The sequence below is a fragment of the Quercus robur genome, chromosome 5, assembly GCF_932294415.1.
Source record: "Quercus robur chromosome 5, dhQueRobu3.1, whole genome shotgun sequence".
In the NCBI taxonomy this organism is placed as follows: Eukaryota; Viridiplantae; Streptophyta; class Magnoliopsida; order Fagales; family Fagaceae; genus Quercus; species Quercus robur.
Genome location: NC_065538.1, coordinates 48,922,810 through 48,940,721, shown reverse-complemented (window position 1 = coordinate 48,940,721; position 17,912 = coordinate 48,922,810). Strand labels below are relative to the sequence as shown.

The 17,912-nt window shown below is 33.1% G+C and overlaps 1 protein-coding gene across 1 annotated transcript; it reads left to right on the top strand.

The window, feature by feature from the left end:
* Nucleotides 1–5,240: 5,240 nt before the first annotated feature.
* On the top strand, nt 5,241–8,573 carry LOC126726197 (probable NAD(P)H dehydrogenase (quinone) FQR1-like 1). Its single transcript, XM_050431393.1, has 4 exons — nt 5,241–5,407; nt 7,243–7,336; nt 7,742–8,004; nt 8,175–8,573. The coding sequence occupies exons 1-4, from the start codon at nt 5,385–5,387 to the stop codon at nt 8,404–8,406; spliced, it is 612 nt and encodes a 203-aa protein (XP_050287350.1). The 5' UTR covers nt 5,241–5,384; the 3' UTR covers nt 8,407–8,573.
* Nucleotides 8,574–17,912: the final 9,339 nt, after the last annotated feature.

Genomic DNA, 17,912 nt, shown 5'->3' with positions numbered 1-17,912 from the left:
CATTTCTAAGGTAATTATAAATTCTTTTCATTATTTTTGATCCTTGGATTATGTTTTGGAGAGTTTTGTGCTCTTGGTTGGGATTTTTATCATTGGGGTTGGGAAAACTTAATTTTTGTCAAATTTCTTTATGGGATTGGTTTCTTTTGTTGATATGCATTGGATGTTGGCCCCTTGTGGCATAAAGAACATGTATTAAGGGTGGATTTCATGATGTTCATGCATTGTTTCACATTATTGTTCATAGTGTGCATGCTAGGTGTTTGATAAAATGCCTCTTAGACATTTTCTCGCTTGTTTGGACTCCGATGAGTACCAAACTTTGGGGTTTCTCATGTTTCCTCATTAGGAACATGTTTGGTTCATTAGTTGTGTATTTTGCACACTTTGCCCCACATGTGCATTTTTCATGCATTGGTCATACATGCACTTAGCCACCTCTTGCACACACCTTTGCTACCTTTGTCATGCATTGGTCTTTACCTTATTTCTTCATCCTAACATGTCATGCTTACCTTATGCTTTGTAGCATGTTACTTTGCCTTAGGTTTGAGCTTCATTTTCTCATTCATCTTGCACCCCTCATGCATCATTAGCATTGTTCATTCCTTCATCTCTTACCCTTGTTTCTTCTTGACCCTTTGTCTATTCCTGACAAAAAGGGGGAGAGTATACTCTAGAGAATGTTTCGGAGTATTTTGTCATTTCTATATGACTCTTGTGCACATCCTTAGGGGGAGAAATTCTATTTCTCATGCACATTTGTAGGGGGAGAGATATTCCATAGGAGAGATGCATATACCAAGGGGGAGAAGACATTATGTTAACTAGAAAACCTTGTTCTGTTTGTTTTCTTGTTGGCTTTATGGTGCTTTGTGTTATGCTTTGGTGTTCTCATTGCATCATGTTTGTGCTTTGGACATGCATATATCCCTATGTTATTATACTTCATTGAATGCATGTTCAGATGATCATTTGCTTTGCTATGTGATCATTGTAGTCATTTCTATACTTGTCATTTATTACTTGCTTTATCTTGAGGGTCTAATGTGTTTTGTGCAAGTGTTTCAGGGTACAAGTATATATATGTTCCAAGTGCATCACAACTTCTCATCACTTTGAAGGGGAGAAATTTTAAGCACTTTTAGTTTATATTGTTTAAGTTTTTATTCAATATAATGTGTTTGTACCCATGTGCTTTTGTAAGCTTTTAGGGTTAATGTTTTATGCATAGTTTGTAGGCTTTATGGTCTGTACCATGCTTGTATGCAGCCTTTCATACTTTGTTAAATCAGTACTTTTAACTAAATGTCATGCATTTTCTTGTTAAGTACTGTCACTCTTGTGCCCTTGTAGGATTGTTCCTAGATGCATATACCTTGTGTGTTATGCATTGGTTGAGTGTTGAGCATACAAGTGTCTTGCTTTGTGCTTGTTAACTTGTATGTCCTTGTGTTCATTCCAAGTGTGAATGAGCACTGTGATCACTACCTTGTGGTGTTCACTTGGTTGATCAAGCCATGGTTTGTTTCTTAACTCCATATTTGCTTGATCACATATTGCCTGTTTCATATGCATTTATAATTTTCTGCTTACAATGATCATGGTGTATTGTTGTGTTTCAGGAGATTCATGTTCATATGATTCAAGAGCTGCACAGCTTCTAGATTTAGGTGTGAGTGAGTTTTTCCATTGTTCCCAAACTCACGTTTAAGTCTAGAGTCTGTTTTAGGGTGTTTTGTCATGGAATAGCCAAAGGGGGAGATTGTAAGGTTGAATTTAATCAACCATGTGTTGGCTTTATTCCATGACAAATTTGCTTGTAATATAGCACTTAGAAATCTTGTATTTAGGTGGGAATCATGTAAGGGTAGTGTGTGAGAGAGTGTGAAGAAATGCTCAAGACAGTGCAGTGAAGCAGAGACTCGCGGCTAGGACTCGCGGGTGGCTCGTAGCTTGCAAGCCGCCAAAAGTTGCTCACGTGCAGAGCATGCAGGGGAGCTGAACAGTCACGCCACCTGGAGCACTACACGACAAAAATCCAGACTGGCCATTAAGTTAGCTCGCGACTTAAACTCGCGACTCAGTCAAGTCGCGAGGTCAAGTCGCCAGCCAGCCCTGTTTTTGGAAAAACTGACTCTTCGTATTCCATTCTCACACCAGTATAAATACCCCTCATTCCCACAAGATAGGTGTGGCCATTCAGAAAGAAAAACCCTAAGAGAGGTTTCTTCAAAACACCCACCCAATTAGAGAGAGCTACTCATTCTTAGAGAGAAATCTTTGTAGTCTTTTCTCATTCCCTCTCTCATTGTCATACCTATTGAGAGGAGATTTCTATCCAAACACTACCCACACCCATTCAGAGTGTTGAGTGTCTTTGGAGCTTTGGGAAGCATTGGAAGATACCAAGGATGGCGGATGCTACGGTCTAGTAGCGGAATCCGGTAAGCTAGAAAAGAAAAAGGTTCGGCGCAACCTCGTTGGAGCAAGAAGCTTGGAGGGCTTAGGTACATCGGGTAGATTAGGCTTGGAGGGTCTATTGCTGTTCATGTATCCCAACTACATTTTCTAGTGGATTATTGACCGCTTGGAGGGCGGCGGAGAGGTTTTACGCCGAGGGCTTCGGTTTCCTCTTCGATAACACATCGTGTGTTGTCCTTGTGTTTGCATCTCTCTTCCCTTTATCTTTGCCTTTTATTTTCTGCTGTGGATGTGATTTATAATCGGCTTAGATTGATTTCCAATTTTGTTTATAGCTTATGTTCATTTTCCGCACACTAGTTGTTTGTCATAAAGCTTGAATTGGTTATTTTGTATTTGGGGGTCTAAACGTTCAAAGGTGTTTTGTACACGTTTTTGAACTTTCACTTCATTTGCTCAATCTTGCTGTGGATTAGTTTGAACACGAAATTGTTAACAATACAATGATGCCAATTTTATGCCTGCCATGATTACATACATTACATCAAGGGATCTTAAGTGGATGATGTTAATACCAAACTACAAGTAAAAATTTATAACAAAAAGCTCCTAAGACCAAAGATCCTTGGCAAGTTTATAGAAGGCTTACAACATTTTGTTTCTCTCTTATACTAACAGTCTTTATAGGCTGGGATTACCTTTGCCACAACATCTCCCTAATTTTTATACACTCCATTGGGCATAGACATTAGATTTATATTTGATGACATTGTGAAGGGGTTTTTTAGATACGTTGGCAAACTGTGAGTTTTGCTTTGTTAATGTTCAAAGTGTTCATTGTTTTGAACATGATATCCTTTTTTCTGCAATAAATCTTTGATTATCTATTCAAAAAAAGAGTGAGTTTTGATTTGTTAATTTGTCAATTGTGGATTACTTTATAGGTTTTGGTTGATATTTTATTAGGTAGAGATTTAACAAAGCAATGAACTATAGTGTTATAATTTTTTCAATGATATGGTTATGATTTAAAATGGTTTGGAGAGTTGCAAAGATACGTTTGATCCAAATTCCAAAAGGAGCAACTATGCTAATTGTTACTCCCTATAAGATGCATTTAGATATTATTTATGCTACCACTTCCCCTATTGTTATATCATTGAATTATCCTCTAGATTTATTATATTCATAAATGCTCTTAACCGATTTCTGTCTTTGAAAGAGACCCGAATAATGGTAGGTGGCCTCCTTTGCAAATCAAATTCTTTTCGAAGCGACCGGCTGAATTCCACTTTGGTGATAGAATAATGGTAGGTGGCCTCCATTGCATGCTCTGAATGTGGTACATCTATTTTGTTATGGGTAGTTTACATCAAAAGAAATGTAAAGAGTAGATTCTTCTTAAGAGATGCATCACAATAGCCACCTCTCTCTCTCTCTCTCTCTCTCTCAATAGTGGAAAGTGATGATTTTAGCAATTGTATAAATTGGCATTATGTTACCTTTTCAATCCCATTAAGGTCTAGCATCTTTGTTTACTGGCAATGTTAGAATTTAGATACATCTTGGACATCAAGAATGATTAATATAATATATGAAAGATATTTGAATGAATGAGTATGGAGTTAACTATATTTGTGTATGATTGTATTGGAGTGTACTTATTTTAGTTATATATATTTTTAAATATGATCTAAACCTCTTGGTTATCGCAATATCTCAACACATGTGATATATTTTATTACTTTGTAAGTGATAGATTTTATTGGTTTGGTATATAAATTATATAATGATATTGATATATTTTTTTTTCATATTAGGGAAGTTATCAATAGTTTTTCCATGCATTGCATGGATTTGCGACTAGTTTCAAAATATTAAGAATCTCAATCATTTGACCCCACTTATTTAGAGGAGAGTTTGGGCTAACACGCAAGTGGAGTATTAAAATAATGATTAATGGTGCATAAAATTATATACATCTGGAAATTAACGCCAAAATCAGATTCAACTTTTCTTTAAAAAAAAAAAATCAGATTCAACTTTCCAATGGATGTCTATGTGAGGAAATTGGGAAAAAGCATATTTACAGTAAGGGGATCATGCAAATCCAATACTCACCTACAAGGAAGGGTACTAAATGCAAATCTGTCATCTATCCTAGGAAGGTGTTTGTTGCAAATCTCTTTTAATAATGGAATGATTAAATTTACTATTTTCTATTAATTTAAACTTTAAAACAATCGTTCAGTATTTATTACTTAGAAATCCATTTCGTTCATTACGTGGATTAGTCTAGATGGAATGGTCAACAAAAATTTGCCAACCGTTTATAAGTCTATACTTTTTTCATTTAGTTCATAGTTTTTATTTGATTTTAAATTCAGGAGAGTAGTTGTAGAAACTGACAAACTTTATATTAATGACCATTAATTAATTTTCTCTGTAAATGGAAGCTATTGAAAATTTTGGCCCTAGAAACCTTCAACTTCCAGAATACTGTAGCTCCTAGGAAATGCTGATGGGTACATGATCCTGCATGACATCAAGCCATCATCAATTACGTTACTCCTCAAAATTTCAACTTCCAGAATAATGTAGCTCCTACGAAATGATGATGGGTACATGATCCTGCATGACATCAAGCCATCAACAATTACGTTACTCAAATGATGATGATTTAACAATTACGTTACTCAAATGATGATGATTTGGGTGGATCATGCATGACATCAAGTCATCAACAATTTACAATCCTATATTTATATGTCATAGAGTCATTGACTACGACTAATTAAATTGGCAAAACTTTTTGTGCATCTATATATATATATATAAAAGCCTGACACGTTCTTCTACCTTGTCAACTATTCATTCATTCTTCGCAACTTTCGTTACAAATTTTCACACAGTCGGAAACACATACACAGAGACAGATAAAAGCCTGCATTGATTGATTAATGGCTACTAAAGTTTATATAGTGTAAGAACCTCTCTCTCTCTCTCTCTCACTTGTTTCGTTTGTCTTGTACACGTACATATGTCATTCTCTGCTTTGGTTGTTCTGCTTCTAAATTTGGGTTATATATATAATTTCGTTTTTTTAGAAGAAACCAATAATTTTTTTAGTTCCTCACTAATTAGTACCCCTCTAATAAAATTCATGTAATGAAAATAAAAACTCTCGACGCTCAAATGATGAGTTGGATTTGAAAAAATAACCGAACAGATTGGATTTTTGTATTAGAACGGATTTCTTTTCTTGATATTGGCATAATTTATATGTTGTATCTTGTCCAAGTTTTGTGAATGTTGTTTTCATATACTAAAGGTCTGTTTGGTTTCATGAGAAAGAGCTTTTAAGGATTTACTTGGCATCGATAAAATTTTTTACCTTTTGTACTAGTAGAAATCTGTAGATGTTAAAGGAATTCCTGATTTTATTATTATTATTTTTTTTTGGGGTGCTTAGAATTGAAGAAGCCAAATTAAATAATCAATTTACAACTTCTTTGAAGTTTGTTATGTTAAATTGTTGATTCTCCCAAAAGTATAAACTATTAAAAAATGGTAAATTTAATCTTTTAAATTTACCATGTTATATTACTTATTGTTTCAAAAGTTAAATTACCAAAATTTTGAGAGAATTGGTAATTTAACATGGTATCAGAACGAAAGATCTTAAGTTCAATCATTATCTTCGATTTTACTTCTCATTTAAAATGTTAAAAATCTCACGTACTAGGCCTCATTTATATAGAGAAGAGTTTAGACCCATATGTGAAGAAGGGTATTAGAATTATGATTAAATGATTAAAATTTCACAATTTTCCAACATAATTTTTTAGCACAATTCATAATTTAACATGTACAATGCCAAATTCAATTCTATTAATTACATCAACAGGCTAAGATACTGTTTGGTGTAACCAAGACATGCAGATGCAGTGCTGTTCTTCTTTAGCTTTAATGCATCATATCCAATGTTTACTAAAAAAGTAACACAAAAAAAAACTGTATCATATCATATCCAGTGACAAAAGAAATATGTTGAAAATCAGAATGCAATTAACAAGAAATCAACCATAAGTACCTGCACCTTGTTAGCCTTGGTTGTAAATTTTGATGAGGTCAGCGTGCTTTTAAATAAGATTCTTTATTGATTATGAAAAAAAAAAATCTTGTAAAAAAAATAATACTAATATGGTAGAATAAAAATAATACCGAAAGAAACAGATTTATAGTACAGGGCCCAAATATTTTTCGTCATGTTGCATATAATTTCCTAGAGATGGTTGCCTAAAGTGAAATGACTACATTATGCTATGAAGTAGCCACACGTGAATAAAAAAATTGTGACTGTGAAACCTGAACTACCTTTTGAAATCATGTCTGAAAGAAAATTGGAGGACCATGCTTTTTAGAGCTTGAGGTCCCATATCTCAATTGTACTCATCATTATTGAGATTAGTTCTTGCCACAAATGAGTCCTTTGCTCTCAATCCTCAATCCTTTCCTTCACCTGTTCCCTTATGAGAACAGCAATTTAATCCTCCGTTTTAACGACTCCCATATGCTTTATAGGAATGGTTTTTATTTATGTCTTGTTTTGCTTCAAGATGAATTCATCACCATCGGAAAACTAGGTAAATTTAAATTTGGCTTTCTTTGTAGCTGACTCTAAAATTTTGAGACCAAGGCTTGGTTGTTAATGTTTGAAGACCACGACTTAGGAAATAACTGTATTAATTTTCAAAGTGTATTGCACTAGTATAAATATGAGTGATGTAATTGAAACTTTCCTCATGAATGGTGCAGTTACTATTCTACTTATGGACATGTTGAGAAGCTGGCTGAACAGATAAAGAAAGGAGCTGAATCCGTGGAAGGAGTAGAAGCAAAACTGTGGCAGGTGTGTGATTGTCTTTTTAGTCATTAGCTTTTTTGAACTCTAAAAGGTTAAGATGTGTAATTCAATAGTATTTCTTAGCGACAACATTGGCTACTACAGTTCATAGAATTGTTACAATTTGAATGAATATACATAGCTATTGACCGGTACCTAATTTGGCAAGGGCATCTGCACATACATATTTGATTCTCTATATACATGTTTTAATTCTTTAGCATGAATTCTATAAGGCATCTAAGAATTGAATTGGACTGTCTTATTCAACAACGTTTCTTCACTGTAGGTTGCCTACCAAGAAACATTGGCTAGGGGAAAAACAGAAAAAATTAGAATATGGAAACGGTATTGTCTTCTGCAAAAATTAGAATGTCTTAACTTGATGAAATATGTCTGGCTCTCTTGCAGGTACCCGAGACATTGTCTGATGAAGTTCTTGGGAAGTTGGGAGCACCACCAAAGAGTGATGTACCTGTCATTACTCCTGGTGAGCTTGCCGAGGCTGATGGTTTACTTTTCGGTTTCCCAACTAGATATGGAACGATGGCTGCACAATTTAAAGCCTTTATAGATTCAACTGGATCGCAATGGAGAACTCAAGAGCTTGCAGGCAAGCCTGCAGGACTTTTCTATAGCACTGGATCACAAGGAGGTGGACAAGAGACTACCCCGTGAGTTTTAATTTCACAAGTTTCACATCTATTAATTTTTAAGTATTCTTAATATGTACCAATCACAATTGACCATATCAACAGTTGTGTAAAAAATTTGTGAAAAATACCTCTTAACTAAGAAGTTGACATATTGTTGTCCTATTGCTTTTTATTGGAAAACTATGCAGCTTGACAGCCATTACTCAGCTTGTTCACCATGGAATGATTTTTGTGCCTATTGGGTACACATTTGGAGCTGGCATGTTTGAGATGGAGAAGGTGAGAGGTGGCTCCCCATACGGTGCAGGAACTTATGCCGGGGATGGATCAAGACAGCCTTCTGAGCTAGAATTGGACTTAGCTTTCCACCAGGGAAAGTATTTTGCAGGCATTTCAAAGAAACTCAAGGGAACAGCTTGATTTTATCCCTCACCATATATACAACATTTCCCATCTCAGAAATTGTTTTCATTTGCCTCGTTTGTAATAAAACTATATTTGATTTTATCTCAGAAGTTATTTCCCTTCCTTACAGTGTGTGTTGTTTGTATCGCCAATATATGTGCAAAGTCAATTTCTCTTATTAACTTGTTGGACTATGCTATATGCGTATGCAACTGTTCATTGTAGTTTTGTGGCTAACATAGAATAAAAGAACTTATTTTTGCAACATTTTTTTTAATGTTTTGACTAGGAGATGTAGAATCCAAAAATACGAAATCCCACTACTGTTTGAAAAGAAGTGCAGCAAAATGAGCTCTGCCCATTTGCATTTGAAGATGGAGATGAGCCACACTTGATAATGCCAATTTTTTTTTCTCCCTCGTACTCAGAAAATATGGGTTGGATTTATGGGTCCCTTACATCTTTAAATGCATCACATTTGGTTGCCCATAAGGCCATAACTGACATGGATGTTTCAGAATATTCTCAAAATGACTAGCCCATGTGAAGGTGATAGATAACCTTTTGTTTTATTCTCAAATGATTTTAGATGGAAGGATATACCAGTCTTAATGATGTTTTTGATTCTCCACTACAAGCTCTCAAATGACCCATCCTTTTCATTTTGCAGAAAATTTGTTTTGCCCCAATCCCTTCCCCAACCTAACCTTTAAGTTTAGAAATACTCAACCCAATCTTAAAACCAACCAAACCCAATTGGATTGGACCAGGTCATCAATTTGGAGTATCCCTTCCAATTGAATCCTCTGATTCCCTCTAATTTTAAGCGATATGCAACACGTACATTTATTTGATTTTTAAATCCCACATGTCTTACATTTGTATTAAATTAAAGGGGATTGAAAAATTCAATAAGAGGTGGTGGTGGTCTAATCCCATAAGAAAATTAGATTTTCATTCAACTATATAGTACTTGTTTGATATCTCGTATTCTCATTTAAAACTTACCTTTTTTTCTTTATACAACCTATTTAAAAAAAGAAAAAAGAAAAAAAGGGCACTCAATTAGATTCATTATTCAATAAATAAATAAATAAAATTTACATAATTAAGCCTAATATTCCAATTTTATTAAAACTAAATTTCAAAATATCAAAATCAATCAAGCTAAAAAGTTGTAAAAAAAAAACTCAAAATCCAAAATTAATCATACTAGCAAATTTAAAATACATATATTTTTAGAATTATTAATAGTGTACCCAGCCCATTGTCCCATGAAAATCCAACTCAGGATGGATTCATTGATTCATTGAATTGTTAGATTATATACACCTATATCGGAAAGGGATTTGGAAGTTTCAAGAAAATGAAAAAAAAAAAAAAAAAAAAAAAAAATCGACAATTCTTATTAGGTTAGTTTTTCCCAAAGTTTGAAATATAAAATTCGGTTTAGAATATCTTTAGATGACGAATCACTTGAGTCTTAAAAATCAGTCATTTACAAATAAACCTCATTATTCAACAGTAGTTTATTGTGGCCCAAATTTCAAGTAGACCAGAATAAATGGTGAGCCCAATATTCCTAAAAAATTTGGTTTGGTGGGCCTTATCGCTTTATATTAACGCGTTCCTTTGCAAGGCATTTTTATTTTTGTCCAAAGCAAATAATGCAAGGATTTTTTTTATAATGTTAAAACAAAATAACCTTTTCCTTTCACATATATACCAACGAGTATTCGATTTTGATTGAGCTCAGGTTCTTTTATTCTAAAAAGGAAAAATCCTAGCTTTTCTGATTAAACGATAATTGTCTCTCCCTCAAAATATAAGAGGTCTATAATAAACACATTATATGAGTTTTTATATCAATTATAAAAAAAACCAAAAACAAAAAAACAAAGCAGACAAAGCTAATGGGTGGTATCCAGTTAAGACCACTTGTTCTAGTCTACATTCTAGGACAAAGTTTTTTCTGCAAAGTTTTCCAATGGATGAAATAATCATGATGATGGGCCATTCTTCAATCTTTCATGGCAATGACGAGACAATTAAATAGACTTCAAAGTTCAAACGAGGAAGATAAGATTTTTGAAAAAAAAAATTGAGTCAGATGGGGTTCAAGTGATAGTCTAATTACAATGATATCCTTTGTGGGGTCTTATGTATATGGTTTAAACCCTTATTTTCTCCCTCCCCACTATTGAGCTATCCAAAAAAAGGTTATTGAGCAAGAAAATAAATTTGGTTTAACAAGATATAATTTTTTGTGCATTTTCCCCTTCATTAAATTTTCTTTTCTTTCTTTAGTAGTTATGCCAAAAAACAAAAGAAACAAACAAACAAACTAATATACTTTTTAGTTAATTTTCATCTTAAAAAGTATTGAACAACTTTTTTTGGGGCTAATAAGACAGTATTATAATTTATACATACTAAAAAGTAGAGTCATTTCAAATATTGACAAAAAGATCAAAACTGCTATACAAGTCAAAATCTAACAAAGCTTTAAGTTACAACGAGGGTATTCAATTTAGAACAAAAGGTAAGTTTTGAATGCATTCAAGGTTTTTCTAAGAAATAAATTGCTTGATTTCTTGTATGAGAGGAATGAGTAGGGCTGAACATGGTTAGGTGTGGCCACTGTGACTCTGTGCGGGAAGGTTTTTGGGCCGTCCTGACATCGTTGGTGTTAGTAAAATGTGAAACACCACTGTGCCGTTGGATCTAAATCCTAGCTACATCGGTTGAGGTATTCATAGGTACGCTAGTTAGTTGCTTTGATCACCAGTAAGAGAATGAGAACAAAAGCAAGAGAGAGGACAATTAACACATTGGTTGAATTCATTGTAACACATGATTTATACTATACTCTCATTTAATAAAGATGTAGCCCTAAAGGGTTTATTTCATGAAATAATGCTTGTATACTTTATTTTATACTTTTAATTTTATATTTATTTTAGCATATTTAACGTGTATTAGAGCTGATATTCAACCTCAATTAAGTTCCACAATCAAGTGGGACAGACCAAAATGCATCTCTAGCTGCCCAAAGTTTTGTTGGAATACTTTTTGCTCATCACTAAACTTTCTAAAAGCTTAGAATCGAGTCATAAAGTTGCAACCTTTGTCAGAACTTGTTAAATTTCAGACACATAATGATTGAATTGAAATATGTGACCATAGATGACGAAAGCTTATTTGTTTGATCAGTATAGCTGTATTGGTGTCCAAAATTTATGTACCTAAAAATAATTTCGTCCCTGCCTTTGGATACTTTCATCAAAGCTTGTGCAGTTGTTTAACTCTTGTTAGTGGCTGTATGCGGTTTTTTTAAAAAGAGAGTTTAACGTATGAAGTTTGCTGTTTAAGCAGGATTTTGAATGTTCAATTATAAGAGATATGAAGGCTAGCAGGCATATCCACTGGTTCAATAAGATAGTGTCTCTTGGACTTGAAGGTTTACAAGTTACAACAGAGATATTAGTAGGCCATCCTCAAAATGGTTTTTCACCGCAACAAAAGCACTCTGTACTACGTACTTTAATGGGTTCCACGAATTGGTGTTCCCTTTGGTTCAACCGGAAGTCCGGGACCGCAAGATTTGAATCTATGAGTTGGTCTGTGGCTAAAAATGTTTTTTTCCTCTTCTTTGATTAGAGTCATTTGAATTAAGATTCTTTTACTTGTAGTATGTGGATGAATATGACGTGAAAGATATGTACAGTGAATAATAATATTGTCAACTTTTATGTAGAAGGCTATGATTTCATTGGCTTTTCGTTTCTGTAGAAACTTGCGTTTTGTCTTCAAAAGCTAAAAGTAGAAAGAGGTTTTGGCCATAATAAGTGTGACTCAATTGATTTTTTCCCATCTTGTAAATTTGTTACTTGAATCTATTTAGGTTTTGAAACAGTCAGAAGATTTTTTGGACTAGTTTTTTTTTTTTTTTTTTTTTTTTAAAGGCCAAAACCTGGGTACTCATTAAAATATTACAAAGGTAACAGCAGAGTCAACACAGGATAACAAAAACTACACAGCTGAAACAACAGGCCTATATCTACTAATTTGAGAAACAAGAGATCGATTCAGGAGTATCTTCCAACCAAATTGTCTCCGCTTCACCATTTTCTGGCTTCCGGCTAGTATATATGCAGCATGAAGACTAACATTAAATAAAAATAATACAACTAAGAAATTCAATTACAAGTCTCAATCATTAGCTATGTAGTTGTACTATGTGCTTGACGAGATCCACATGAAGTTGTGAATGAGTTCCTCTACCTCTAATGAAATGATGATGTTGAATGAACTCCATAGGTTTAGGTGTACTATCATGTGACGCCGGTTCAAGCTAACTTTTATCAATTAATTCATAATCGAAGACACTTGCTCCAAGGTATGTATGTCATTTATCTTCAATGATCCTATTATGCATGCCAGTTGTAAATAGTGCTTGGGCACTCCAAATGAACTCATAAAAGCCTTCCTTGTCTCCTCTTATGTGGTAGCAAATTTTATAGTTTGAACCCTTATCGTGTTAAAATTATTTTAAAGATTATTATCCATAATGGATACATATCATATGCAACATAGTACCTCCATCGAATAGGCATAATTGTTTATTGAGTAATTAATTAGAGCAGCACACACATAAGCAATTTCAAAAAATATAATTGACTATTCTAAAACATTGATATCATTGAGAAAATTACGTATGATATCCAAACGTCATATGATGTCACAACTTTCAAAATTATTGTTGCTTTAGGCTATGACCAGTATCCTAACTTTTCCACCCGCTAGAAAAATTCATCCATTTTCAATTCATACAATCAATGCTCCATAAGGACCATAACATTCTTGGAAGTCATGATTTTGGCCAATTTTTGACAATCTTGCAATGACATTGTTATTTGGTGACCTCTACTCAAGTACCCTTCAAAAAAAGATTGAAATTGCCATTTTATATTTTTTAAATGCTTTTTAATGCTACGTTTTCTACAATCCATCCATCAAATCAATTGTCTATTGTCACTCTATAGGAGAGCATTATGACTGCAACAACAATCATCTTTAAAAATGAAGATAACCTAAGCCTTCCAACATCTTGTTTTTTAAAAATTAAAAAATTAAGTACGGATCATAAGCTTTAACCCTCAAACCCATTAAAAAAAAAAAAAAAACCCTCAAATGGATTCGCTAAAAAATACTGATTTATTCGAAATTTCTTCCAAAATACATTAGGAGGATACACCACGGATGTTTCAATAAAATAGTCATGAAAAAGCTTTTTGTGGGCTTGTAAATAATTACTTTAGATGAACATGTGGGATTGAATAGTACAATGACGTGATTGATTCTTTTTCCTTATGCAATCCTTCTTCTTATATTGCTAAAGCAAGTTCTATCTCATCCTTAGAAGAGCAGTCAAATAGAGGATTATCATGTGGATAAAGGGAATCCATAAAGAGAAAAAATAAAGAATGAATGGGAGAGAAAATTGGGTAGAAGTGGATGAAAATTATAGAGGAAATGGTCCTATATATAAATGTGAACACTGGATTCAAATTTCCAAAAATATCACCGTTGAGAAAATTTTGAGTTAAAAAAATATGACCATTGGAAGAAATTTGAATTTCAAAAAATACAATTGTGTGGAAAATTTTTTAATTAAAAAAATACGACCATTAGAAAGAAAAAATGAATTTAAATAATATGACTTTAGGAAAAAAAAAATCAAATTAAAAAATATGACTTTTGAAGGAAATAATAAAAAAATTGAAAACAAAATAAAAAACAAAATTGTGGGCTACACAGTTGACAATGACGCATAAACCAAAAGTCCCCTAAACCAATTAAGTGAAAATATTCAGATAAATAAATCTATATCAAAATCCACACCTAACGGGTGTGTGATCCGTGACTATTTATTAGGGAAAAAAAAAAGAAAAAGAATAAAAGATTCTTCAACAAGAGCTACCTTCTGAATTCTATTGGACCTGAAATGTTATTGTACCCACTAGTTTGGCTAAAACTGTTTACAATTCATTTTGCATAGATCTTAGTCTGTACTATTGAGTCTATGACCAAGAAAAACAAGAAAAAGGTGCTTCAAACTCAAATCATTGAACACCACGTTATGGAACAGAACGAAAACTACGAAACTGAAACTGAACTGGGTAAAGTAGAGATTGGCATGAAAGGCGGCTTTCTTCAGGAGCTTCGTGTGGGACTGTGGGGTATCAATTCTACTATACCAACACATTTCCGTAATTTTGGAATGCGGTTAAAATTCAGGTGGCCAGATTTGGAGCCTTCTGAACGAGCATAATGTGCTTGGATCTTTATGGGCTCCATTATTATACTATGCCGACTATGCATTTGAAGTCGACTAAGAAGAAGCATAGGGATGAAAATCATTTTATGTAGAGAAATACAACATAGTACATACACACACACAAAAAAAAAAAAATAAATAAATAAATAAAATTAACACCTTTTACGAACTAACAAACTTTTATTGGTTTTTATTTGAGCTGACCATTAATATCAAAAAAAATTTACTTATTATTAATAATTGGGCAAATTACAATTTATCCATCTGTAGTTCAACCGAAATTCAAGTTGTCTACCTATTGTTTAAAATTTGATATTTTAGTCACCTGAAGTTAGTTCAGTTAGATTTTCGTAACATATCTATGATAAAAACATGGCTAAATATATAATTTTGCTCTACTTTTATGTCCCTCTCCTCCAAAAACACAAAAAACATAAAAATATAAAATCAAATAAGATAAAAAAGGATCCAACAAAACACTTTTATCATGAGATTTCAAACCACAAGTAAGCAATTTAAATTTCAATCAAACCTTAAGTGGGTAAAATATCAAATTTCAAACCACGACTAAACAACTTAAATTTCGGCCAAACCACGATTAGATAAGTTATAATTTGCCCTTAACAATTTGCCACATCAACGATTGTGAAAAAATTTTCTCATGTGGAGAGATTCAACTCGTGTCCATAGACTTTTATCTTTTGAGAATTTGGGGAGAGATTCAACTCTCTGCCTAAAATTATGACACTTGCCAAAACTTTTTGCAGTAGTAGGCTCATGGTCATTAATATGAATTTATTAGAGATGATTAGAAATTCTTTTATCCAATACTTGAGAAGTTAAGTGTAGAGTAGATGAGTTCCATTTAACTTATTAATTGGTAAAATCTTTATTTTTTTATTTTTTTTTAAGAAACAAAATAAAAGATCTATGGTTTAAACCCCACTTATACCAAAAAAACTAATTAATATCTTATGATCTGTTTGGATTGAGGGAGAGAGAGAGGGAGTAGAATTAACCTAAAATTAGTCTATTTTCAGCCAACTTTACTCTACTCTCCTTCACTTCCCCTCTCTCCCCCACCCCCCCCCCCCCCAAAAAATCCAAACGGGCCCTTAATTTGGTGATAAAATGAATTATCATGGAACATACATTATAAGTTAAAACTTTATTGTATTTAAAAAAAAAAAAAAAAGTTTTAAAGAGTCTTTATTTAGTCTAAAAGGAAGAGAAAATCTAGTTTCTAAATGCATATCAAGTAGCTTGATGAAAATCATGGTTTTAAAACAAATAATTTCTCCTCTTTTGATTGTTTCAAAAGCCTTATGACTCAATGCCAACAAGCCAACAATAATTATAACTTAGAATCAGGGTTCAAATCCCTTTTCCTTTTTGTATTATCAATTTTTTTTATTAAAAAAAATGATCAAATATAGCTATGGGAACCTACATTCCAAACACCATAATTTGAGGTTGTAATTGACTCATTGGGTGGTTATAATTAAAAATATATTTACTTGAAAAGTAAGCCAATCTAGCTTTTGAGTTTTAGGATAGAGGGCAATGACGAATTACAAAATGAGAACCCTTTTACTTATATGGACCCTCCCCTCCATACCTCCTCACATGTTGCCCACTAACATCTACATCTGAACCTATTAATTGGCGGGCCACATTATGGACGTGACATAACTTAAATCGAATAGGCAATCAAACTACATAAACAGTTTTAACAACCTTGTTTTCTTAAATCTTAATAGCAAATCTCTAATAAGTGGCTCAAAGATTAAATGGTCTAAGGTCAATATGAAAATTATATAATAGACATCAAATCAAATCATATAAACACTTCTTCGAAGAGATTAGCATGAAGAATTTTCTTGGCGTCATAATCTTACTTTTGAATCTCATGGTTTTTTCCCGAAAGAACCTCCTTAACCACTGCAAGTGAAAAGAATAAGAAAACAAACCTTCGTTTCAAATATCCTACTCATATTTGTTTTTTTTTTTTTTGGTCAAATCAAGCATTTTGGAGTCTAATGTTTTTGTTTAGTTATAGGTTTTAACTACTACGAAGTATTTTTTTTTTTTTTTTTGTGGGAATTGATTTCTTTCTCAAATTATCCTTAACCACAAAGGCATTTTGGTTAAGATAATAACTTGACGAGGATTAGAGATATATCAGATAAAGTAGATTTTGAAGAGTGATATGGAATATGTAGTTGGAGAGTAACTCCCCATGAATTTTTTTTTTTTTTTTGAGAAGCGACTCACCATGAATTTAATCGAATATGTAAGCAATCAATTTTTGCCTCTTACTTTACTGTGTGTTTTTTGGAGCTATAATTATGGAGCATGTAGTATGGCATAAGAAAGTTTGAATTTGATGAAAATGGCTCAAATTTCCTCCCTTTATATCATTATCAATCCAATAAAAAGTTGTTCTACATATCAATCCTTACCTCTTTTATTATTTGTGAGGTTAGAAAGTGTTGCAAACTTACATAATCAGTAATTGACAAAATATAAATTTCAGATAAATTTACTATTGACATCATTTTATAGTGTACCAATCACAATATATCACCTCAATTGTCATAAAAAATGTAAAATTTATTATATTCTTAAACTTATTGATTAAATTTTGGTCTTACACATCATATTTATGCTATGTAGCTACATGTAAGTTTTACATAGGGTATTATGTACCTTCATCGGATGATTCACTTTAAACATATTAGTGTATTATGTTTTCTCATCTTTTTAATATTATTTATCGTTCAATGTTTTTTTTTTTTTTTTATATTAAGTATTTTAAACCCACACACGAGAGAGTGGAAAAGGTATTAAAGAACTGACAATTGTGTATATCCAAAATTACTTAACTCAATGTTAACTCATACTAATATAACATTTTATTATACTGAGATCTACCCAGCTTTGCTGCAAGTTTCGCTCCCAATGCAGCCTCCCTCCACCTTGTTAGGGAGCTTTTTGCCACCCTTAGTTGTGGCTTTCTCCCCTGTTGGTGGTGGTGGTCAAGCCAAGCCCGTGGGGGATGCCCAAATTTGGCTTAGACTGTGATTTGGATGGTTCTAACCCAAGGTTGGAGCTCAAGCACTTGCTGGTTCCTCCTTTTGATTACCGAACCTTTGTGTCTTCATGGCAGTGGTGGGATTTC